At 45.3% G+C, this 26573-nt stretch overlaps 1 protein-coding gene across 1 annotated transcript in view; it reads right to left on the bottom strand.

Annotated features, from left to right (window-relative positions):
- SLC25A26 (solute carrier family 25 member 26) overlaps positions 1–25853 on the bottom strand; it is a 237641-nt gene extending 211788 nt beyond the window's left edge. Inside the window, exons 1-3 of the mRNA XM_073592196.1 lie at positions 25591–25853; positions 12008–12164; positions 4652–4761 (exon numbers count right to left, since the gene is read on the bottom strand). Coding sequence (XP_073448297.1) covers positions 4652–4761; positions 12008–12164; positions 25591–25623 — 300 coding nt within the window. The 5' untranslated portion in view covers positions 25624–25853. The remainder of the gene's footprint in view (positions 1–4651; positions 4762–12007; positions 12165–25590) is intronic.
- Positions 25854–26573: the final 720 nt, after the last annotated feature.

Genomic DNA, 26573 nt, shown 5'->3' with positions numbered 1-26573 from the left:
TATGGTGAGAGGCGCAACATGCGTTAAGACATTTATGGACTGTTCCATAGGGGCTGTTTCTGCACATGTTGAAAACACAACACGTTAAGACAGTTAAAGACTGTTCTATAGGTACTGGCTTGGAAACACACGTTGGGGAGGAAACAGTTATGGACTGTTCAATAGGAGCCGTGTCTGAAGAAGGGTGGTATGCGCTCTTTAGGCGCAAAGCGGCATATGTTGGATAGCAACATGGTTTAATATCTTACTTCTGGTATTTCACTTCCTGTTTGACACAGCCAGGTAGGAATGAAAACACATCAAAGCTTTGTGATCAGAAGAACAATGCCTTGGCTCAAGCCCACCTGCTGTGACATGTGTGAGCACAAAGTTTCAAAGAGACCACTGCTGCCAAGATGTCTATTGAAGATCTGACACAGGGCTAATAGAGACGTTGGCCCTGCTGGACAATATAGCATGCTTCCTGGAGAATGGGCAGACATTTGGAAGGGATACCTCTCGGCAAAGTGTATTGGATAAAAGGCAAATGGGGGTGGCTACGAGTGGGCGTGTATGTTTGAATGAAAGGAACACAGGCTTTTGTTCTCCCCTTTTTGGTTGCTGAGAAGCCTGCTGTAAGGTCGTCCCTCTGCTATCTTGGGACCTTGCTCTGACCGAGGGCTTGGGCCTATATTCCATGAGGCCCAGACCCCTTTTATCATCCAGAACTAACAGAGGAAACCATGTGTGATAAGTATTTTTGATATTTCATTGTTGTTATATGTTGTAGAGATGTACTGTTAGTAAAGTGTGTTCTGATTGTAAGCTATGTAACATTGTAATACCCTTTTAATACTTTTATGATAGTTTCCTAACTCCTTGGGAAATAAAATAAGATATTGTTTTACTAGCAGCACCGTGTGTTTGGTTTCATAGTTAACCTGGTATTATTGTGATATTAACAATAGCATGTGCTCAGAGTTTAATAGACCAACTAATTATAGGGACTAGATAAATTAATACACAGATATAATATTAATATTTATATCGATTATTACAAGCGGAAACTTAGGTGAGGAAATAACTTGGAATTGAATTATCTCATAGTGAAGGGCCCCTACGGCCATGGACAACGGAACAGTCTCACGAGTTACATGGACAGGCTGTAGAGGTCTCCCGTCAAGAGCCTCAATGGCAAGTGGAGTGCCACGCAGCTGCAGCGGAATCGAGTGCTTTGATACAGAGGCAGCATCAACGAACAGGCCTGCAGCCCCAGAGTCAATTAGAGCCTGTATTTTGACGGATGACTCAGCCCAATACAGGGTAACCGAAACCAGGGGCTTATCTTTCTGGGAAACTGGAGATGAAACAACGCCACCTAAGGTCTGTCCGTGACAGGACCTCAAGGTTCGGGCGTTCCTTGGATGGGTAGGACAAGACTTCAAAAAGTGACCAGACTGGCCACAATAAAGGCACAATCTCTCCCTCCTCCTAAGGGCTCTCTCATATGCAGAGAGACGCGTGAAGCCCAAGTGCATAGGTTCATCTTCACAGACCGACTCGGTACCAGGAGGCATGGGAGGTGTGGGAGGCAAAGCTCGGAGACAAATGTACAGGAGGCTTGTGCCAGTGCTCCTTAAAAGAGTCTTTCTCGGAGTCTGGAGTCAATGAGGATGGCAAATGTGATCAACCTCTCCAGCTCAGTGGGTAAATCTCGGGCTGCTAACGCATCCTTGATGTTATCCGAGAGACCATGAGAGAAGGCAGCCACGAGGGCCTCATTGTTCCAAGCAATCTCTGCTGCCAGAGTACGGAATTTAATGGCGTAATCGGCGACAGTTCTCGTACTCTATTTGATGGACATGAGGCTCTTGGCAGCAGAAGCGGAGCTTGCGGGAACGTCAAATACCCTTTTGAAGGAAGCCACAAATTCTGGGTAACTCAGGACCACGAGTTTTTGCGTCTCCCATAGAGGGTTTGCCCAGGCCAAGGCTCTCTGAGAAAGCAAAGATATCACAAAACCTACTTTGCTTCTGTCAGTGGGAAACGCCTGGGGCAGCATCTCAAAGTATATCTCAACCTGGTTGAGAAACCCTCTGCATTGAATTGGATTGCCCCTAAATCGCTGAGGAAGCAGAGCGGAACCAGACATGTCTCTTATAGAGGTAATACTCGAGGCAGGTGCACAGAGAATGGAGCAGCAGCAGGGACGGCCTGCAACACAGGTTGTACCAGAGCAGCCATAGTGGAAGATTCCAGGTGAGCCATGCGACTCAGGAGCATTTGTAACGCCAAACTGATCCATGCGGTGATCCTGGTCATCCAATCTGGAAAAAATATTACCAACAAGTGGACTGACTGCATCTTCTGAATTCATGGCCTTCGCCTACTACCAGAAACCATGAATCAGACCGAGACAGAAGTACAGTTAATCACACTTGTTTAAGAATAATAAAAAGGTAAACAGAGTAAGCGTAGTCAATACATAGCCAGAGTTCAGTAACCAGATCGGGTAGTCAGCCAATGGCAAAATCAGAGAGCCAGAAATCAACGTAGTAGTACAGCAAGCAGGATCAGGAGCCAGAAGGGACGTCAGCCGAGCTGTCTTCAACAGGAACGCAGGAGAAAGTCTCTGAGATGTGACTAAAGGTGAAGGCAGAGATGAAGTGAGCTGGACGGCTTTAAGTAGCCAGGACTGACGAGCAGATCATCAACAACTGAGTCACTGTGGAGAGAAAGGAGCTGGCAATTAGCCAACAGCTGAGCGGCCAGCTCTGAGCCCAGCCCTGACAACTGTTTAATGTTCCCTCTTTAACACTAACACTGGACCCCACAATACAGATGTCTGCCAACTCAACAGTAGATGCTGCTTTTGTTTTTCCTATGGCTTACTACTTTGGCAGGCCAAACCTTGGCTACACAAGGTTTGCGACTGCCTCTAACGATGCAATTTGTCTCCGCAACCCTTTTTTGTGTAGGAGGGCTCTGCTACCATTCTATCAATGTTATTGTTCATTACAGTTTGATTCTGTCTGTATGATTATTTGACTTTGAAATGTTCAACCATATGCCTTGCAACTTTTTACCTGCACCAATTTTGTATGTTGTAAACAACTTTTTTTTTCTTCAATAAAAGCATTGTGAAAGAACAATGATCAAGACCTGTGGTCTTCAAACTGTGGCCCGTGGGCCGAATGCAGCCCTCTCTTTCTCTGACCCTTGGGGCGCTATTGCCTCTCACTGCCACCAACAAGGAGGCACCATTACCTCCACTGACAGCAACAGCAGAGAACCATTCCTCTTGCTAAGAAAACGATGGACCATTTTTTCTTTCACTGTCAGCAATGATGGGACACTATTCCTCCCACTGACACCAGCAAATGGGCATAATTCCTCACACTGATATAAACAATCAGGCACTATTTCTCCAACTAAGGCTGGGTGCACATATGTGCGGTCGCAGTTTCCAGCATGGGGTCCAGTGCATTGCTGTTCACCACTTCAGGTGTGATACAGGTCCGAATGTTTGCCTGAATTTGCACCTGAACCAGATTCAAAAACACTCAGGACCCTTTTGGAAACCGCACTGTGGCCATTCTGGATATGTGTGAACCGGCTCTATTGAGAGCCGGTCACATTCGCATGTCATTCGAATTGGATGCAGTGAAAACCGCATCCAATTCACACATATGTTATGGGTACTATTCCTCCAACTAACACCAATGATGGGACACTATTCCTTCCACTAATACCAATGGCAGGGCACAAGTCCTCCCACTAATGCCAATGATGGGGCAATAGTTATACAGTTATATAGTTAGTAAGGTTTAATAAAGACACCAGTCCATCCAGTTCAACCTGAGCGAGTGTGGGTGCGTGTCTACAATTGTCCCTATCCCTGTACATTGTGTCTCATTAAGATGCTCATCAATTATATTATTATTTATTTTAGGTACCCATATAGCGCCCACAATTTAGGCTGCGCTCCACACATACATCGCACTCTCACATCAGTCCCTACCCTCAAGGAGCCCACAATCCAAGGTCCCCACCTCACATTCATATACTAGGGACAATTTTTGGACAGAAGCCAATAAACTTACCAGCATGTCTTTGGAGTGTGGGAGGAAACCAGAGTACACAGAGAAAACCCACGCAGGCACAGGGAGAACATGCAAACTCTAGGCAGGTAGTGTCGTGGTTGGGAGTCGAACCAGCGACCCTTTTTACTGCTAGGCGAGAGTGCTACCCACTACACCACTGTGCCGTCCAATATTCCTCCCACTAATACCAATGATTGGGCACAAATTTCCCCAACTTATACCAATGATGAATTAAATTGAGGAAAATGATCGGAGACTAAGAGCAACAAAGATTCTTCTTGCTTGGAAAAAAAAAAAAAAAACTCAGTAGGAATTTCAGTTTACGTTTTTGGCTACTTCTCCTCAACATGTAATATCTGAGCAAGTCCCAGACAGTAAATAAAGCACAGTTCCCAAATAAACAGCACCAACAATTAGCATGGGGAAGGAGAAGACTCGACGTTAAGCAAGCCCCCTCCCTGTACTACTGCAAAAATAAAGAAGATAAAAAATGTTGGTGATAAGTGATTTCCAAAAAATACTAATGCAAAAATATATCCTACTATATTTAATGCTGTTATTGTACATACCACTTCCCCCATAGAGGCGGCTACCATGTGCACTACTGGAGAGAGGTATGGAGAGGATTCGGAGTGAAGCCAACGTTTCACAGTTTCATATGTCACAAAGAAAGCAGATGCTAAAAGGTAAAATAAAGTAAAGACAGGTGAGAAAACACAAATGTATGCTATCTAATAAAGCTGAAAGTGGTATTAAACCAAAAAGCAAACATTTATTATATTGTAGCACACAATTCTTAGATATGATGGCTGCATTAGTTTACTTTTTTCAGGTCTGCTTTCTTTTATTTTTACCTGGTGATCCAGCCAGTAAGTCTGTTTTTCCACGGAACAAGCTCTCCAGCAAATGCATCAGTTAGAGTGCTGAGGAAAACCATTTACGGGGGGGGGGGGGGGGGGACAGGGGTGCTTACAATAATCAGCATTCATTTAAAGCCTTTATCCTAAAAGAAAAAACTGTATGCTGTAACTAAAGTGTGAGCTGGAGCTTGGCTATAATTTCTTCTAAATCTGCTTGTACATCTAACTCTCTGTGCCTGCACCGCACGGGTCAACCGCTCGTTTTTGTCTAGGGGATTAGATAATAGAGATACAGTACATACTTACCTAATCCTCCAATCCTCCCAGCACAAGACTGGTCCCTGTGGCTCCTACTCCCTCCTCCGCGGGCTAGCGGTCTTGTAGGGTGGACTGTTCCGGACGTCATCACGTGCATAGACCTGCTTGGGACATCAGGAACAGTCCACCGCAGGATCATGGGGTTGCATCGTTTGCAGGTGGAAAGGAGGATCGGTGAGTATAAGCTTTCTCCAATCAGCTAGACAAAAACGAGCAGTTAACGAGTGCAGTGCGGGCACAGCCTGATTGCAGGGGAAAACCTTTTTTTTTTGCCCAGAGTCAGGCTTTAATCATTGTATCTTGTTACTTTTGGCTGGCTGTCTGCTTTAATTAAAGCTGAACTCCAGAAAAAAAGCTACAGTGCCTTCAAAAAGTATTCATACCCCTTTATATTTTCCACATCTCATGTTACAACCGAAAAGGTAAAGGTATTTTATTGGGATTTTTTTGTGACAGACCAACACAAAGTGGCACATGATTGTGAAGTGAAAGGAAAATGATAAATGGTTTTCAAACTTTTTTACAAATAAATATGTTAAAAGTGCGGCGTGTATTTGTATTCAGCCCCCCTTAGTCAATACTTTGTGGAACCACCTTTCACTGCAATTACAGCTGCAAGTCTTTTTGGGGATGTCTCTACCAGCTTTGCACATCTAGAGAGTGACATTTTTGCCCATTCTTCTTTGCAAAATAGCTCAAGCTCTGTCAGATTGGATGGAGAGCGTCTGTGAACAGCAATTTTCAAGTCTTGCCACAGATTCTCAACTGGATTTAGGTCTGGATTTTGACTGGGCCATTCTAACACATGAATATGCTTTGATGTAAACCATTTTGGCTGTATGTTTAGAGTCGTTGTCCTGCTGGGAGGTTAATATCCGCCCCAGTCTCAAGTCTCTTGCAGACTCTAATGCCGCGTACACATGATCAGACTTCTCGTCGAAAAAAGATATGATGGTTTTTCCAACGGGATTCCGCTCAAGTTTGCCTTGCATACACACGGTCACGCAAAAGTTCGCTGAAATTACGACCATCAAGAACGCGGTGTTGTACAACACTACAACGAGCCGAGAAAATGAAGTTCAATGCTTCCCTCGAATTATTTCCGAGCATGCGTAGGAATTTTGTGCATCGGAATTGCCACAGACGATCGCATTTTCAGATAGGAACTTTTCCCAACCGAAAAAATTAAGAACATTCTCTCAATCTTTTGCTGGCTGGAATTCGGCCAGCAAAAGTCCGATAGAGCATACACACGGTCGCATTTTCTGATTAAAAACTCTCATCTGTCTTTTGCGGGCCGAAATTCCGTGTGTACAGGGAATAACAGGTTTTCTTCTAAGGCCGTGTACACACGAGACAGAAAAAGTCTGATGGAATCTTTTTATCATCTATTCCGATCATGTGTATGCCTCATCGGACTTTTTTTTTTCGAAAATTCTGACGGACCTAGAAATAGAACATGTTCTAAATATTTCCGACAGAACCAATTCCTATCGGAAAAACTGCTCGTCTGTATGCTGTTCCGACGTACCAAATACGACACATGCTCTGAAGCAAGTACGAGACGGAAGCTATTGGCTACTGGCTATTGAACTTCCTTTTTCTAGTCCCGTCGTACGTGTTGTACGTCACCGCGTTCTGGGCGGTTGGACTTTGGTGTGACTGTGTGTAGGCAAGACCGCTTGAATGGAATTCCGTCGGCGTTCCATCGGAGAAACCTTCGGAGTCTATTCCGACGGCAAAACCAGTTGTGTGTACGCAGCATAAGAATGCCATGAATTTGGCTCCATCCATCTTCCCATCAACTCTGACCAGCTTCCCTGTCCCTGCTGAAGAAAAGCATCCCCACAACATGATGCTGCCACCACCATGTTTCAGGGTGGGGATGGTGTGTTCAGGGTGATGTGCAGTGTTAGTTTTCCGCCACACATATTATTTTGCCATTAGGCCAAAAAGTTAAATTTTGGTCTCATCTGACCAGAACACCTTCTTCCACATGTTTGCTGTGCCCTCCACAAGGATTCTCGCAAACTGCAAATGGGACTTCTTATGGCTTTCTTTCAACGATGGCTTTCTTCTTGCCACTCTTCCATAAAGACCAGATTTGTAGAGTGCACGACTAATAGTTGTCCTGTGGACAGATTCTTCCATCTGAGCTGTGGATCTCTGCAGCTCCCCCAGAGTTACCATGGGCCTCTTGACTGATTCTCTGATTATTGCTCTATTTGCCCGGTCTGTCAGTTTAGGTGGACGGCCATGTCTTGGTAGGTTCGCAGTTGTGCCATACTCTCTCCATACTCTCTCTGATTCCTCTTGTACCAAATTGTAATGTCTGCCCTCATGTTGTAAAGCGCTGCGCAAACTGTTGGTTCTATATAAAACCTGTATAATAATAATAACATTTCTGTCCAGCCACTTCTGAGATTTACACCGACCTGACAGCTTAGTGACCTGCCATTTTTCTACAGCCCTCAAGCAACGCTACTAGGTCACCTCCCTGCCTCCAGTCTGTGACTGGACAGTAAACGAGCAGCAATAGACTGAAAAGATCATCTCTTCACTCTCTCCTTTATAGCTCATGTGAATGCAGGGCACCTGATTGGCATCTAGTGATGCCCCTCCCGCTCCAGCCGGCTGCATTTTTAGGGTATTACAGGAGGTTGTAATCAAATAAAATTCAGGCATTTATGCTAGTTGCATTTAAAGTACAGTATGTCAAGACAAAATGCTTTTTTTATTTTATTTTGGATAGACTGGAAAAGATTTACAATCCTGATGGGTTTTTGCTGCTCTTAGAGAGGTTTTCTCGCACTTCCTGTCCTGCTAATGACTGTTAACCAGACAGTAAGTGAGGAAAACCTCCAACAGGGACAGACATAAAATAAAATTATGACCGGTCAGGGACATATGGTCTTGTTGGCTTAATTTCCAAACTATGCCAGACTACAGCAAGCTTATGGGTAATCACCCTCAACTGACTGCTTAGCTGAGACAGTCTTCAGTTGTCCCTGCACCCATTTGCCACCTATGTGAGCATCCGGGTATTAAGTGCCATAGGTATGGGGTAGATGGGGGAAGATGGGCGCCCCCCAGGACAGAAGGACAGCCCATACCTCTCACCTACTGCTTCCCTCCACAACCTCTTAAGGTCCTGCTGCCCTACCCTACTCAACTCTCCTACCTTGTTCCCCTCTCTCCACTCCCTCTTCACCTCTGCTTCCTTTTCCTCTTCACTTTGCTCTCTGCTCCTTCTCTCTAATGCCCTGTACACATGATAGGATTTTCTGATGGAAAATGTGTGATAGGACCTTGTTGTCGGAAATTCCGACCGTGTGTAGGCTCCATCACACATTTTCCATCGGAATTTCCGACACACAAAGTTTGAGAACAGGCTATAAAATTTTCCAACAACAAAATCCGATCGGTTAAATTCCGATCATGTGTACACAAATCCGACACACAAAGTGCCACGCATGCTCAGAATAAATTGAGAGACGAAAGCTATTGGCTATTGCCCCGTTTATAGTCCCGACGTACGTGTTTTACGTCACCGCGTTCAGAACGATCGGATTTTCCGACAACTTTGTGTGACCGTGTGTATGCAAGACAAGTTTGAGCCAACATCCGTCGGAAAAAATCCATGGATTTTGTTGTCGGAATGTCCGATCAATGTCCGACCGTGTGTACGGGGCATAACTGTTCCCTTCCTGGCCTTTTCTACACTCTCTCCCTGAGACTTTCATTCTCTCCTGGTAAGATTCCCTTAGTGAAGTCTGATGAACAGATTATCAGTCTCCATTCATATGCTCACCACACTAGAAAGGCGGTGTTTACCCCTTTGAACATCTCCTTTAGTTCACCAGGCTCCCACCGCATCAGGACTCCGACAAGGACCTTGGTAAAGTATTCATGGTTCATAACTAGGGTTTACCTTGTTACTTTATTTATTCAACTCTTAAGTATTTTTCCTACTGATGACTAGCTGAAATACACAGTATTTTTGGAAAACTTCCCTTCCCCTCTCGTTCCTTTTCTTTATTTGTAATGTTGGCTGTGGCTTTCTGGGTCCTTTCTTTTGCACGTGTTTTATTTCAGTACAGTCTTTGTGGAATAAAAATCTGAACGGGGTTCAGAATGAACAGGCTGCATGGCTATACTCTGTATGACTCACTTCTAACCAAAGATTACAATGTCTTTCAGCAGCTTCTCCCTTCTGTGGCTATATTGTATCACTATCTGTGTGAATGTTAGCAGAATATGAACCCAGAGTGACAGGAGTTCTGTAGGTACATGCAAATCAAAATGTAATGAAGAAAAGATGCCTCAAGCCGCACAAAGCTGCAAATCCACTATAGAGGCGTATGTGGCAGTCTCAGCCTGGGCTTCAGCAAGGCCATGCTCCCAACACTTTTTACTCTGGCTCCCGAAGCCTAATCATGGGGAATTCCCATGATCCAGCCCTGGGGGCAGAGCGAAACGCATTGAGCACATGGCCTGGCCTGAGCCCAGGCTGAAACTGCCACATACTCTTCTATAGTGGAGCAGCAATGTGCGGCTTGAGGGATCTTTTCCTTATTACATGCTGATGTTTGGAAATGCGACAAGCTCCTTTCCCGGCCGGCACTCCAGGCAGATGGCCATGGATTGGAAACCTCTGGAGCCTGAGCGGCATCCACATTTGAACATACTTGCAACTCAAGTTCCAAAATGTAATCTATACTTCTATGGCAATAACACTACATTTAAGCTCTATATACAGTGTTCCTTCAGTTGTATTGTATCCACTTCTTGTATCTTCTGTTCTGTGTGTATCTTTTCTTTTTAACCTTTTAATAAACGTTTTGCACTATAGCACACTATGATAACTTTGTTGTTCTGTAGTAGTATAGAGGTAATACCTGCAGACTAAACTTGGTTCTTCACATTTACATCTCACACACTGTAAGATCTTGTTTTGTAATCGGCTGCCTTCAGAATGGATATTCCTTGGTGTTGGCTCATTTCTTAATGTGAACACATTACTGCGGACCTCAAGTTTAATCTTATATTTTGCCTTCATTAACATCCTAATGACATTTTCAGAATAAAACTTAAGGTGTTCAGTCCATACCCAAGGCCCCATTCACACTTGGCGATTTGGAACTGCAAGCAAAATTGCCACGATTCCAAATCACGTGGCAAATCGGTGAAAAACATGCAACGCGCATTTGGGTCTCGTTCATTCTACAGTAAAACCTTGGATTGAGAGTAACTTGGTTTGAGAGCGTTTTGCAAGACAAGCAAATTTATTTTATAAAATTTGACTTGATATACAAACGATGTCTTGATCTACAAGTCACGTCACAATTGAGTATAAAAGAGAAGAGAGGCACCTCTAAGTGTAGCAACATGGTTACATTTATTGAAGGTACAACATTTAGCAACTCACATGGTTGATGATTAAAAGAGGCACACCTAAGTATGCAGGCATCCGGGGTAAAGCTGTCCACATAGACCATCATCCTCACCATCTCATCGATGTAATCCCTTCCACGCTACGCTCCATGAGCGCTTCAAGCCTTGCTTTCAGATCGCTCTACTACAGGGTAGCCTTCCCGGTCACAATTGCAGACTGACAGTGGTGAAAGCCGACGGTGTAGGGGATGTTCTATGTGGACAGCTTTACCCCGGATGCCTGCATATTTATATGTGATTCTTTTAATCATCAACCATGTGAGTTGCTAAATGTTGTACCTTCATTAAATGTAACCATATTGCTACACTTAGAGGCGCCTCTCTTCTCTTTTATACTCTGTAGCTCCTGCTAGATTTTGCTTCTAATCTCCTTGTGGATGGACATTTTATGGTTACACAACCTGGTCACATAAACTTTTTATATGGACTATAAACTGAAGGACTTATGAATAAATGGTTGTGGAATGAATTATCTGAGTTTCCATTATTTCTTGTGAGGAAATTCGCTTTGATATATGAGAGATTTGGATTACAAGCATGTTTCCGGAACAAATTATGCTCGCAATCCAAGGTTTTACTGTATACAGAATCCCAAAACGCTGTGCGATTTTGCAGCTGGTGTCGTGCGACAGAACTGTGCCACAATCGCTGAAAAATGAGACTTTAAAAATAGCTTGAAGCTTGTCACCCAACAAGGAGCAGGAGCTTCATTTGGGCCACAAACACGCATCAGGCAGCCCATTAAAGTGAATGGGCTGCCCTATGGTGACACACAGAAATGCGTGAAAATTGCTCACACAAAATCGCAAGCGAGAACGCAGGTTCCCGCTACACAAAGTGTGAATGGGGTCTTTTTGTGGACTCAGAGATGTGCTTCTCTATAAAATATAAGCAGATCATGGCTGGTGGAAAGGGTTGGTAGGGTGCTGTACATAGCTTATGAAAACATCACAGCACTGTGCCTCAGTGATCCTCTCAAGAGTCCTCAGCTTTGATTCAAGCAGAGGGCTGACTACAGGAGAGACGTTATGTAAATATCAAAATGTCTTGTTAAGTAACATACACAAGACTGCGATCCTTCATAATTGGAAGAACTGAAATCCAATGAATGAAAGGCGTGGGGCCAGGGACAGCAAGCAATCAGAGAAGCAATTTCAATAAAGAAGAGGATCCTGCACAGCTGTGCAAGACTGGAGAGAAGGATGGAGTTCAGCTTTACATTACTATACTTTTTTTGCTAATTTGGTGGCAGAGGCAATATACTTCATATCCTACATCTGAAAAAGATCTTACCATTAGGAAAGGATCCAATAGCAGTGGATGGGACACCAGCATAGATGCCACGGAAGCCACCAGCCCTGGAAAACCCTTGAGGGCTCTGTAGTCTGGTTTTCATAGTGTCCAGAGGAAATAAAATAAGGTCAACACACATCCCAGCTGTCCCACCGGCCTAAGGAACAAAACATTAATAGTGAGTATGGAGGAAAACCCTATCTGACCATCAAATACATACAATATTAAGGTGATAAAGTTATTTGACTGTCTGTATGGGATGATAACTGTTAAAACAAAGCGAAAATAAAAAGAAAATCAGCTTTCCTTAAAGCAGTGATTCTCAACTCCTGTCCTCAGGCCCCACTAACAGGCCAGGTTTGCAAGATAACTGAAATACATCACATGTGATATCATTTGCTGCTCAGTGATTGCAGTATTCTAGTCTGCATCTCCCCAAGGTAATACATAAAACCTGGCCTGTTAGTGGGCCCTGAAGACAGGAGTTGAGAACCACTGCCTTAAAGGCTTACCTTTAATTTGAGGCTGTCCCCACAGTACTTACCTTCTGCCACTAGATGTCACCAATCTTTAGGGTTGAATAATGGTCAGCATCATTCAATCAGCTTTCTTTGAGCCCAAGCAGTCATAGACCCAACAAACAAACATCTGTTAACCCACCACATCAGACTGCCTAAGTGTGCATAGGACCTTTAAGGTAATATACAGTAAAACCTTGCATTGCGAGCATAATTCGTTCTAGGAAACATGCTTGTAATCCAAAGCACTTGAATATCAAAGCAAATTTCTCCATAAGAAATTATGGAAACTCAGATGATTCGTTCCACAACCATTTAATCATAAGTCCTTCAGTCCATATAAAAAGATTATAGTAATGGCCACAGCCGGGTGCCCACAGTTACAATGCCCATGCCGCCGAACGGAGGGGAAGACGAGCGGGGCTTCAATCCCCCGCATCGCTGGACCCTGGGACAGGTAAGTGTCCGATTATTAAAAGTCAGCAGCTGCAGTATTTGTAGCTGCTGACTTTTAATTTCTTTTTTTGAGCAGACCTCCGCTTTAAAATAAACCAATTTGTGCTGTTCCTTAAGAAACCCATTGCTCTGTGAACCCTGTGTCCTGTATTCATTATTTTACTGTAAAACACAGGTTGTATATACACAATATATAGTAAACACAGATATGCCTGAAGCAGTGGATGGGGTGGACAAAGACATATATGGTTTAATGGTGCCATGAACTCATGTAGGGTCCAAATAAAAGTGCTGAGCCCCCCTCTTTATGCGCTCTATACCTATGACTGCACACTGTGCTATCATACAAACAGAATTAAATTTGCTGACAATACTACAGTAGTGGGTTGTATTAGTGGAGGGGTCAAAGAATGTTATAGAGTGGAAGTAGGAAAGATAATGGAGTGGTGTGCAGTAAATAATTTAACCCTGGACATGGGTAAAACTAAAGAGCTAGTTATGGAATTTAGAAAAAATAAGACTGAAATAGCCCCACTCTTTATCAATGGTGAATGCGTGGACAGGGTCTCTGTCTTTAACCACTTGCCTACCGGGCACTTACACCCGCTTCCTGCCCAGGCCATTTTTCAGCTTTCAGTGCTGTCGCACTTTGAATGACAATTGCGCGGTCGTGCTACACTGTACCCAAACAATTCTTTTTATCATTTTCTTCACACAAATAGAGCTTTCTTTTGGTGGTATTTATTCACTGCTGGGTTTTTTTATTTTTTTACAAAAAAAAAAAAAAAGACCAAAAATTTTGAAAAAAAAAGTGTTTTTTACTTTTTTTCTGTCAGTAAATTTTGTAACTAAGTAACTAAGTAATTTTTCTCCTTCACTGATGTTCGCTGATGAGGCAGCACTTAGGGGCACTGATGAAGAGGCACTAATATGCCGCACTGATGGGCACTGATAGGCGGCACTGATGGGCACTAATAGGCAGTGATAGGCGGCACTGGTGGGCACTGAAAGGCAGCAATGGTGGGCACTGATAGGCGGCATGGACAGGCGGTACTGATGGGCGACACTGATGGGCATTGATCAACAGCAGTGATGGGCAGCACTGATAAGCGGTACTGATTGCCAGCACTGACTGGTATCGCTAATGGGCACTGATTGGTGGCACTTGTGGGCACTGATTGCTGGCATTGGTGGGCAATGGTGGGTACTGTATGGTGACACTGTATTTCTATATTGTAATCAGGGCACTGATGATCAGTGCCCTGATTACATTCCTACATGTCCCCCTGCGTGGAGATGCCTCTGATCGGCTCTCCTCGCCACACACTCTGTCAGTGTGAGGCGAGGAGCGCCGATTACCGGCACTTCCTTGTTTACATGTGATCGGCTGTGATGGACACAGCCGATCACATGGTTAAAGAGCCACGGACGCGGCTTTTTACAGAGATCGGGGTCGCGCCGTGTCCTAGCAACATGGCGCAGCCGCGATCGCCGTGCTGCGTGCCCACCGTCATTTGACGGTGGGCGGGCGGCAAGCAGTTAAAGTGATTTTAAACCTTGTTTATTTTTTTTTATTTTTTTTTTTTTAGTAACAAACATGTCATACTGACCTGCTCTGTACAGTGGTTTTGCACAGAGCTGGATCCTCCTCTTCCCAGGTCCCCTGCCAGCACTCTTGGCCCATCCCTCCTGCTGAGAGCCCCCCCGGACAAGCAGCTTGCTGTGGGGGCACCCAAGCAGGCTCACCCCGGAGCCGCTGCTCTGAATATCCATTCACACACAGAGCTGCTCGGCCCTGCCCCCTCTCCTCATTGGCACACTGGCTGTGATTGACGGCAGTGGGAGCCAATGAGGAGAGAGAGTCCCCGGAGAGCTGAGACTTTCGTGCACATTGCTGGATCGCGATGGGGTTCAAGTATTAGGGGGACTGCTGCACAGAGGGTTTTTACCTACATGCATGGAATGCATGTAGGTAAAAAACCTTGAGTCTTTAAAACCACTTTAAGTTTCTCTGGGTACAGATTTATGAGAATCCAAATGTACATGCTGATGTAAAAAAAAAAAAAAAAAATCAAACCAATTATTCTTTCTTAGGCTACTTAGGAAGAATGGTCTAGGGCAAAAAGCCTTAAAGACCTTTTATCGCTCTTCAATTGAGAGCGTATTGGTGTACTGAATTTTAGTATGGTACCCAAATTGTACCACGGCTAACAGAAACGCTCTTCAGAAATGTATGACTCTCACTTTCTAGGTAGAGCACAGAAAATAATAAGCGATTCATCCCATCCTAGTTATCACTTATTTGAATTGCTACCCTCTGGCAGACATTATAGGAATCTTAAAGTTAGAACAAACAAGTACAGAGAGAGCTTCTTTCCACAGGCTGTTAAGGCAATAAATGGAAAAGTTAATTCAAGTTAGGTAACAATCGTTCAGGGTTAGTGTTCCTGTTATTTTAGGGGATGTTTAAGTTATTTATCTTTGTATAATGTTTTATGGACATGTGAGTAAAGTTGTCTCTGATTTTTAAAACTGCATGGAGTTTCTCTTTTGAAATCTCAGTGTGGATTTAATTTACAAGGACAATAAATCTTATCTTAAAACTGAACTCTGGGCATTTTTTTCTCATTTTTTCCATGCAGTGGGGCTGCGCCCGCACTGCATGGGTTAACTGCTCAGCGCAAGACTGGTTCCTTCAGCTCCTGTCCCCCCCCATCCCCCCCCCCCCCCCATAGTTTAGCGGTCTTGTGCAGTGGAATGTTCCTGAGCACCGGTTTCCTTGGGATCATGAGTATAGGCTCTGTGTTCACCCCTAGACAAAACAAGTAGTTTAGTTAAACCAATGCAGTCCACCACAGCCCCACCACATGCAAATAAAAAATTTGACCAGAGTTGGGCTTTAAGCTTACAGCTGCTAGCGGTGACCTTGTTTCAACCACTTGAGTTCGAGGACATTTAAATACAACTTTAGGAAGTCAAGTGGTTAAAGATGCTTTGTATTGCTGGGACCTGCTTCCAGGGATGCCTGGAACTGGGAATTTACTTTCACAAATGGTGGACATGTCTGACTGTTTGTGACTTAAATGAAAATGATATGCTTAATACACTTTTTTAAGTTACTATCCCGATGCTGCCGAAGGTGGCATTGCTTAGTTTGAAACCTGATGGACCCACTAACCACCAGTTTAGGCTTCTGACCCCTATATTTACTGCTACCAAACAGATTATAGCTGGAGCTTGGTTGACAAATTCCCTCTCCGTGGAAGCAATAAAATCTAAATAAACACTGGATGCTCACGAACAATAAGCTGATGGTCATGCTTACCGACTCTATGCGTACATTTTAGAGCTGCGCGATTTTGGCTAAAATGAGAATCACAATTTTTTTTGCTTAAAATAAAGTTTGAATGAATGCTGCGCAAATACGGTGTATTAAATATTAATATAATAAATATTGCAACAACCGCCATTTTATTCCATAGGGTGTCTGATAGATATATATATATATATATATCTCATGTTTGAGTGTTCCAAGTAATTTTTTAGCAGAAAATAATGATTTTTATTTGTAATCAACAAAAAAGGTTTGGTCTTTAAATGGTTAAACTTCCTTCATTTACACTCTGGAGTTCTTTCCTTTGATAAAAAGAACTAAAAGATACTTTGTTTCTACTTATTGGGAGTTGTGATTAAACTTGGCAGGCTGCCCAGATTTATTTCTTTGAATCGTGACATGCTGTTTTGAAGATCAGGAAGAGAAAAACATTGCAATTTCGAATTCTTAACGATTCATCGTGCAGCTCTAGTACATTTCATAAATGACGGGATCCCTGGGTCACTAAATTCATGCCATTGGATTTTGATTGCCATCTACTAGACCTGTAATGGCCGCCCTACTTCTCTTATGGTGAAGGCGTTGTTCTAACCTCCCACAATGCTCCCCCTGGTCTTTTTCCCTACACTTTTACTTTTCCTACGTTCTTCACATGTCTCTTGGCCCAACATTTGTTATCTGTCTACCTGTTGATTTTCCACTTTGGCCCTGAAGTCATGCATTGATAATCTCTCTCTGTACCATATTGTCTATTTCTGCTGCTGGATGCAATGCAGGCCTGTGGGCCAATCTTCTGTCTACCATGTCTTGTACTGGCTCTGTATTTGTTTCCTTGAGAAAACAATAAAAAATATTGAACAGAAAGATGCTTTATATTTTTTTCTTTGTTATCTGTGTACAACAATGAACCATTACAATGAGAAAACCAACTGCTGTTGTCTCCTGTTATTATACATTAGAATCAGTGATACGGTACACATTACAGGTTTGCAAAAAAAAGTTGGGTGAAAATAAAATAGTTGAGATGCTTAGTAAGGGACGAAAAGGTGGTACAGATTTACTGTGGGAGAACAAATAATCTGCGGCACACTTGGGATGGTGGAGGCAGATGCCAGCCCAAGCCCCAGATTCAATCAAAATTTGTGGGTGACCTCTATTTTCAGGTTATTCTATATACACAGGTACAATTTGGGAGGTTAGTATTTCCCATGTCTCCAGGGTTGGAGGTGATAGGTTCTTCTACAAACCTATTCTATTCTATGGGGCTGGTTCACATCTATGATCTGCAGTATAGTGTGAAACATAAAATATAGAGGCCCATTCATACCTACTGGGGGAGGGGTCGACCGATTATCGGTGCAGCCTACTATTACAAGCACACCTCCCCATCCCCTCCTCCCGGGTCTCCCATTCCACCAGGTGGCCCAAGCGACCAGCCAGCACGTCCGCTGGCTGGCTGAAGATCCGAACAAAGCCAGATTGGCTTTGTTCAGGTCTCGGATCTAGTAACCTGGAAGCAATGTCATGACATCACTTCTGGATTACTGGCATCCTAAAGGCGCCAGTTTAAAAAAATAGAAAGTATTCAAAACGCCGATCTTGACGTTTTGAATACTTTCGAGTGCAGAGGAGGGGTTTGGGGTCTTATGCCGCGTACATACAATCAGATTTTCAGATGGGAAATGTTGCATGTGAGCTGGTTGGCGGAAAGTCCGACGGTGTGTATGCTCCATCAAACATTTGTTGGCGGACTTTCCGCCAACAAATGTTTGCTAGCAGGTGCTCAAATTTTCCGCCAACAAAATTTTCGCATGCTCGGAATCAAGTACGAGCCAGAAGCGTTCGGTCTTATAAAACTAGCGTTCGTAATAGAGATATCACATGACTATTGAACTTCCTTTTTATTGGCTTGCCGTACGTCTTGTACGTCACTACTTTCGTAATTGTTGGCCAACATTTGTGTGACCGTGTGTATGCAAGACAAGTTGGAGCCAACATCCTTTGAACAAAATTCCACGATTTTGTTGTCGGAAAGTCCATTCGTGTGTACGGGGCATTATAGACCCCCGATCCCCCCATAAAGACTACCTGCCACTGCCTATTACTGTTTACATTCCCTGTGACAGCAATAACAGTGATTAAAAAAAAATTATAATAATTTAAAAGGACAGTGTAAAAATAAAAAGTTTAAATCTACAGATTGTCGGCACCTGATATCAGCTAACGGCTTGAAAGGCAGACGAAAAATCGGTATCGGTCGACCCCTAATACCTACATATGTGCATTACCAAGCACACAGAACAGTGTAAATACAACCTTAGGCCCTTCTCACATGGAGGAGGACTTCACTAGGAGTCTCCTCGCTAATCCCCACTGAGCAGGCATATGGCTTGTTGGTGTTCGCTTCCCTTATGCAGAGCGGACACAGACACAGCCTGTTCTCCTTTATGGGTGGTCAGATGTAAACAGACCACCTGTCTGTTTGCACCCGACTGCCATCCAATCTGCTAGACGGATGGGGAACAGATCCCCATCCGTCTGTTTTTAGCGGATGGGATCGGATTGAACGTTGGCAGGTGTCAACAGACACATGTCCACTGAGACCCGCTACTCCATAGAGGGCAATGGATGGTCCGATTGGGTCCGCCAAAAAAAACTGACAGGCGGACCCAATCAGTTTGCCCATGTGAAAGGGGCCTTAAAGTCTTAGGCAGTCCATACATGTTTCATTTTTTCTTTCGTTGAACAAAAAACTTCTCAATCACTACCGCTAAAATATTGCATTCTGACAGTGGGCAGACTTCCCGGCCGTCAGAATAAACTGATAAGTGACACTGATCACACAGAACTTTTCCAACAAGCTGGTTGTACAGAAGTCAATCGGTAGATCAACTTGTGTACATCCAGCCTGCACATATAAGGATCGAAATTTGTCCGGTCCCTACTGAACCAGATGAATTTGAATCCATGTATGGCCTGCTTTACTGTAAGATAATGTAAATCACTTTTATTTTATTGGTCTCCAAATGTGCCGTGGTGAGGTGATATATGACCATTTTGGACATGAACATTGCTCTTTGGAGACCTTTCACAAAGTTTCAGTACCCAGCTGAGATGTATTATACTCCGGGGACCCTTTTACCAATTATCTTGTCAGAAGAAGAACATAATAGACGTCGTATAATAGTACATCTCACTTTCAAGTGCTGTCTGCCAAGTGCTGAAGATGTGACACCTATAGCTGAAACTATAATCAATAAGGTAATTACACTTACAGTTAGTATTCTCACTGTGTACCCTCCATTTGATGAAATGTTTGCTTAGCATCACAGTCTTCGGGAATTATAACATATACATATATACACAAACACATTACCTGTATATATATATATATATATATATATATATATATATATATATATATATATATATATATATATATATATATATATATATATATATATATATATATATATATATATATATATATATATATACATATATACATACATACATACATACATACACATACATACATACATACACACACACACACACACACACACACACACACACACACACACACACACACACCCCAATAGCAAAAAATGTATGCATTTTTGTACCATTCATATTACATTGTGAAAAGCTAAAGCAACAGTTTTCAATAGGCTGGGCTATCTCACATTCCTGCTTGCCAAGGCACCGGTCACATGGTCTATGTCCAGATAAAAGACAGATACCAATCTGCTAAGATCCTCCACAAATACCTTGAAAATGTGAGTCATGGAGCCATGTATGGCAGCAGAGATTTTTTGGGGGGGCTGAAGGGGGGTTCTGTCCAATGATGTCCACACAAGTGTCAATAAATATTACATTTCTTCTGGTATGAAAAATAGATCTATAGTCGACAATCCACTCAATCAATATCCCGCACGGGAAAGTGGATTTTAATTGATAGTTCAGATACAGTTCTAGAAAAACTTAAAGTGGAACTTCACCCTAAAGGAGGAGTTCCGCTTTAGACCCCCCCCCCCCACTACTTTTGCCACTTTTTTGGGGGGGGGAGGTACCTGCTTTTGACAGGCACGTAACCACTCCCACTTCCAGTCGGATTGCCATTGAGCATCCACAGGAAGTTCTGGCTGCCGCCTCCAACCTTCTGAGACACATCACATGTCCCAGAAGGCTGTGGAACCATTCACAAAGCACAGACTGAAAAAGTGGTTTGGGTGAGGACGGCACTGGAATCTTGGGTGATCTAAACAGGGCTGTGCACAGGGGATGCCTTCGGAATCTGACAGATTTGGAGTGTTTTTGCAAAGAACAGTGGGCAAATATTGCCAAGTCAAGATGTGTCATGCTGACAGACTCATACCCAAAAAGACTGAGTGCTGTAATAAAATCAAAAGGTGCTTCAACAAAGTATTAGTTTAAGGGTGTGCACACTTATGAAATTATATTATTTTAGTTTTAAATTTTTACTTCCCAGCACCTAAAAGATTTGTTTGTTGTTCGACTGACTTGTACAGTTTATAGGTCACATTAAAGGTGGAAAAAGTTCTTTAATTATTTATCTTTGTCTCATTTTTTCACATCACAAAACCTGACATTTTAACAGGGGTGTGTAGACTTTTTATATTCACTGTATGTATATACTACAACTGGCTGATGCTCCTTGAAGCTGGAAATCACAGCTATTTTCTGAATGAATGCAAATGTGTTCTCTGACTGGACGAGATGAATAAGCAGGGCGGGGACAAAACACTCTCCACCTTTTTCAATCAGAGAATGCTTTGCCTTCATTCAGGAAATTGAAAAGTATTATCTGAATGGCACAATACTGGGCAGCCAACCTCTTGTGTTCACAATACAACAGGCCAGCTACTCTGCGCAGGACACAGAAGCAAGTGGAGATCACTGGAGTAGTGGTGTCTACCTCAATTTCCAGCTTCCAGCAACATCGGCCACATATGGTCTATAAATAGTTATATTGATCCAAGCTAAACTAATGTAACTGTATAAAATATACCATACTTGAAATTCATCTTTAACCACTTGCCGAACGCCGCATGCCAATATACGTTGGCACAATGGCAGCGGTGGGCAAACCTATACGTCCCCTTTTATTGGCAGCGCTAGCGGATGACCATGCTTGCCGGATTCGATGTCCACCGGTCTCCCGGCGATCGTGTCACGGAACCACAGAACGGGGAAGTGCATATGTAAACAAGGCATTTCCCTGTTCTGGCTTGTGTCATGACAGAGATCACTGGTCCTTGTGATCGGGAGCAGTGATCGCTGTCATGTGAGTGGAAGCCCATCCCCCCACATTTAGAATCACTCCCTAGGACACACTTAAACCCTTGATCGCCCCCTAGTGTTTAACCCCTTCTCTGCCAGTGTCATTTATACAGTAATCAGCGCATTTTTATAGCACTGATCGCTGTATAAATGTCAATGGTCCCAAAATAGTGTCAAAAGTGTCCGATGTATCCGCTATAATGTCGCAGTCACGATAAAAATTGCAGATCTGTCTCAAATAGAAACTGCTTCAATACTAAATAAAAATTTTGCAGGACCTTCATGTATGTGATGCAGAGCTTCCAACTACATACACACCACCAAAAATGTGTCATGCAATTGCCTTATTAAGGTGGTTCTAAAGTCTAGCTGTATTTTTAAGGATAAGATCTCCTTTGGGAACATTCCACCCATTTTTTAGGGTGACACACGTAACATGTTCCCACTGCTGCAACCGCTAGCCCTCACCCCCCCCCTATGGAGAGGTTTCCCGTACTAGCTGTCACTTTTTGAAAACAGCGTAGCTTTTCGGGGCTCCACCCACACAGCCACATCATTCATTCACAAAGCTCTGTGTATGAATGAACTACAAGTCCCAACATCCTTTACAACAGAGCTGCAAAATTCTGTATAAAATGAGAATCACGATTTTTTAACTTAGAATAAAGATCACGATTCTCGCGGTGTAACATTATCTTTCACATTATGCAAAAAAATGGGCTAACTTTACTGTTTAGTTTTTTTTTTAGTTCATTGAAGTATATTCTTGGATGGGAGAAGCGAGCGCGTGGGTGTCATGAGTAAGTTGGGGGCCGGGCAGATGGGAGAAGTGAGTGGGCGGGTGTCATGAGTAAGCCGGGGGCCGGGCGGATGAGAGAAGCGAGCAGGCGGGTGTCATGAGTAAGCCGGGGCCCGGGCGGATTGGAGAAGCGAGCGGGCGGGTGTCATGAGTAAGCCGGGGGCCGGGCGGATGGGAGAAGCGAGCGGGTGGGTGTCATGAGTAAGTCGGGGGCCGGGCGGATGGGAGAAGCGAGCAGGCGGATGTCATGAGTAAGTTGGGGGCCGGGCGGATGGGAGAAGCGAGTGGGCGGGTTTCATGAGTAAGCCGGGGGCCGGGCGGATGGGAGAAGTGAGCGGGTGGGTGTCATGAGTAAGCCGGGGGCCGGGCGGATGGGAAAAGCGAGCGGGCGGCTGTCATGAGTAAGCCGGGGGCCGGGCGGATGGGTGAAGCGAGCGGGTGGGTGTCATGAGTAAGCCGGGGGCCGGGCGGATGGGAGAAGCGAGCGGGCGGGTGTCATTAATAAGCCGGGGCCAGGCAGGTGGAAGAAGCGAGTGGGCGGGTTTCATGAGTACGCCGGGGGCCGGGCGGATGGGAGAAGCGAGCGGGCGGGTGTCATGAGTACGCCGGGGGCCAGGCGGGTGGGAGAAGCGAGCAGGCGGGTGTCATGAGTAAACCGGGGGCCGGGCGGATGAGAGAAGCGAGCAGGCGGGTGTCACGAGTAAGCCAGGGCCCGGGCGGATGGGAGAAGCGAGCGGGCAGGTGTCATGAGTAAGCCGGGGGCCGGGCGGATGGGAGAAGCGAGCAGGTGGGTGTTATGAGTAAGTCGGGGGCCGGGCGGATGGGAGAAGCGAGCGGGTGGGTGTCATGAGTAAGTCGGGGGCCGGGCGGATGGGAGAAGCGAGCAAGCGGATGTCATGAGTAAGTTGGGGGCCGGGCGGATGGGAGAAGCGAGTGGGCGGGTGTCATGAGTAAGCCGGGGGCCGGGCGGATGGGAGAAGCGAGCAGGCGGGTGTCATGAGTAAGCCGGGGCCCGGGCGGATGGGAGAAGCGAGCGGGCGGGTGTCATGAGTAAGCCGGGGGCCGGGCGGATGGGAGAAGCGAGCGGGTGAGTGTCATGAGTAAGCCGGGGGCCGGTCGGATGAGAGAAGCGAGCGGGCGGGTGTCATTAATAAGCCGGGGGCCAGACGGATGGGAGAAGCGAGCGGGCGGGTGTCATGAGTAAGCCGGGGCCAGGCGGGTGGAAGAAGCGAGCGGGCGGGTTTCATGAGTACGCCGGGGGCCAGGCGGATGGGAGAAGCGAGCGGGCGGGTGTCATGAGTACGCCGGGGGCCAGGCGGGTGGGAGAAGCGAGCAGGCGGGTGTCATGAGTAAACCGGGGCCCGGGCGGATGGGAGAAGCGAGCGGGCGGGTGTCATGAGTAAGCCGGGGCCCGGACGCATGGGAGAAGCGAGCGGGCGGGTGTCATGAGTAAGCCGGGGGCCGGGCGGATGGGAGAAGCGAGCGGGTGGGTGTCATGAGTAAGCCGGGGGCCGGGCGGATGGGATAAGCGAGCAATTCAATATTCCAGTCGCACACGTTCCCGGGTAAACGGCATAGAGCATTAACGGGTGCTGTAACGATTACCAGTTGGGTTCTGGAAGCATCAAACAGAAGTACATCTTCGCCAGCACACCATGGATCAGCAGACAAGGTTGTCCAAAAAAGGTTTTTTAATCGAAAATGGTCACATCACAAGGGGGGTGCAACGTTTAGGGGCCGCGCAGGACGTTGCACCCCCCTTGTGATGTGACCATTTTCGATTAAAAAACCTTTTTTGGACAACCTTGTCTGCTGATCCATGGTGTGCTGGCGAAGATGTACTTCGGGATAAGCGAGCAGGCGGGTGTCATGAGTAAGCCGGGGGCCAGGCGGATGGGAGAAGCGAGCGGGCGGGTGTCATTAATAAGCCGGGGGCCAGACGGATGGGAGAAGCGAGCGGGCGGGTGTCATGAGTAAGCCGGGGGCCAGGCGAGTGGAAGAAGCGAGCGGGCGGGTTTCATGAGTAAGCCGGGGGCCGGGCAATTGGGAGAAGCGAGCGGGTGGGTGTCATGAGTACGCCGGGGGCCAGGCGGGTGGGAGAAGCAAGCGGGCGGGTGCCATGAGTAAGCCGGGCGGATGGGAAAAGTGAGCGGGCGGGTTTCATGAGTAAGCTCGAAGTGAGCGGGCGGGTGCCATGAGTAAGCTGGGTGGATGGGAGAAGTGAGCGGGCGGGTGTCATGAGTAAGCCAGGGGGCGGGCGGATGGGAGAAGCGGGCAGGCAAGCAGAGATTACATCATCTCTCTCCACCCTCCCCGCATCACCTCTCTTCCGCGCTCACAGCCCGGCCTCTTCAATGTCAGAGCTGCGGCGGTGGGGAGCAGAGAGATGACGTGTCAAATGACAAATCACATTTGGTGGCAGGTGACGTGACAATTGACAATCCACATCTGGTGGCAGGCGACACACTCAGGGCTCCCACTGATTCTGCATTATGGTGAGTTAAGCTATTTTACTTTATATTACAATGTAATAATAGAAATAATGCACTTCCATCAGCCTGACACCATAACAAACATGGTGCTGTGATGATTGAAGCGCCAACACCAGCCATTGCCCCAACAAATAGCCCGCGCAAAAATCGCTTACCCCCCTCCCCCGGACCTTGGCACAGTTTTCTTTCACGCAGCCGGTCCCCGGTGCCAAAAAGTTTGGGGTTCACTGCTTTAATATAATCTACTAGGGGCAGCTTGGTGCCAGATACCACAGCATACCTTCAGAGATCTAGTAGAGTCCATACCACTCCGGGTTATGGTGAGTGGTCATAACGTTACGGCTGAGCGGTGTAATTTCGCCCCTTTGTTACGTGTTTTGTAGTGGGGGGGGGATGACCCGGCCTGCTGCTGATTGGAGTTTAAGGAAGAGTAATGTTGATATTTGGATAGAGGTGAGTTCTGAGAATGCGCAAACTGATCTGTAATGCAGACCATGGCAAAAACTCCCCCCCACCCCCCCTCCTTTTAACATAAGGTCACTTTACCTAAATTATTATTTTTTTGCTTTTTTTTTAAGGCAGTCACACTATGTCTCCTCATAGTTCTGTGACTACAAGTCCTTCCAATACACAGTGATAGATGAGAGGAGCCCCTACAGTCACACACAGGGGATACTCACCAATAAGGAGGTGAAGAACTCCCTCCTCTCCATAGTAACTACCTGAGGTTACCTCTTCTGCACACACATCACACTCACATGTGCCATTTATTGACTACCAACAACACAGGGTGACCTGAACACTGCGGACAACAGTCCCCTCCCGGGGATACGTGTTTACACCGCACCACAGGGCGAATCTGCTTGGTTTAACCTAGGGTTACTTCCTGGTTGTCCCCCTGCTGTCAGTGAAACTAGGCATCTGGCTTAGAAATAGGGAAAACAACTGCATATCAGACCTGTCCGCGCTCTAGGCGCCATTTTGTTGAAGCCGCTGACTGAAAACCAGTTTCAGACTGCAAAGAGCGTGCACTGCATATCAGAATGGACAGTCTATGGACTTGTTTTACCCAGACAGGATAGTGCATGTACTCCAGACAGCTCTACAAACAGAGCACCAATTATTTCAAGGTCAACAAGCCAAAGATATCAGGGGCAGCACCATATCTTCTGGCCAACACTACCTCTAGTAATCATGTTTTAAATCATTTATTTATCATGATTAACGTCAAAATAAGAGCAATTATTACTAATTAATAATCATTCATTCATTATTCATGTAATAAACCTCTATAATCATGAACAAATCCTTAAAGTGGTTATAAAGCTCCGTGTTTTTTTGTTTTTATAAAAATAATAAAAATGTTTAACCTTACCTGTCTTGTGGAATTATTTTGCACAGAACCGCCCCAATGCTCTTCTTTTGGGGTCCCCTGCCGGCGCACCTGGCTCCTCCTCATCAGGTGCCCCCAGGAAAAGCCACATCCCCTGGGGACACCCATGCGTGCTCGCTCCCAAGTCTGCGTCCATTGACACAGACAGCGGGACTTAGCCCCGCCCGGTGTAACCGGATTTAATTAATTGACAGCAGCAGGAGCCAATCGAGGAGAGGGACTGGTGAGCTCTTGCATATTGCTGCATCAGATCAGGCTCAGGTAAGGAAA

The sequence above is a fragment of the Aquarana catesbeiana genome, linkage group LG07, assembly GCF_042186555.1.
Source record: "Aquarana catesbeiana isolate 2022-GZ linkage group LG07, ASM4218655v1, whole genome shotgun sequence".
Classification (NCBI taxonomy): domain Eukaryota; kingdom Metazoa; phylum Chordata; class Amphibia; order Anura; family Ranidae; genus Aquarana; species Aquarana catesbeiana.
Note: the sequence above shows the minus strand (reverse complement) of the source record. Positions and strands in the feature narration are given on the sequence as shown.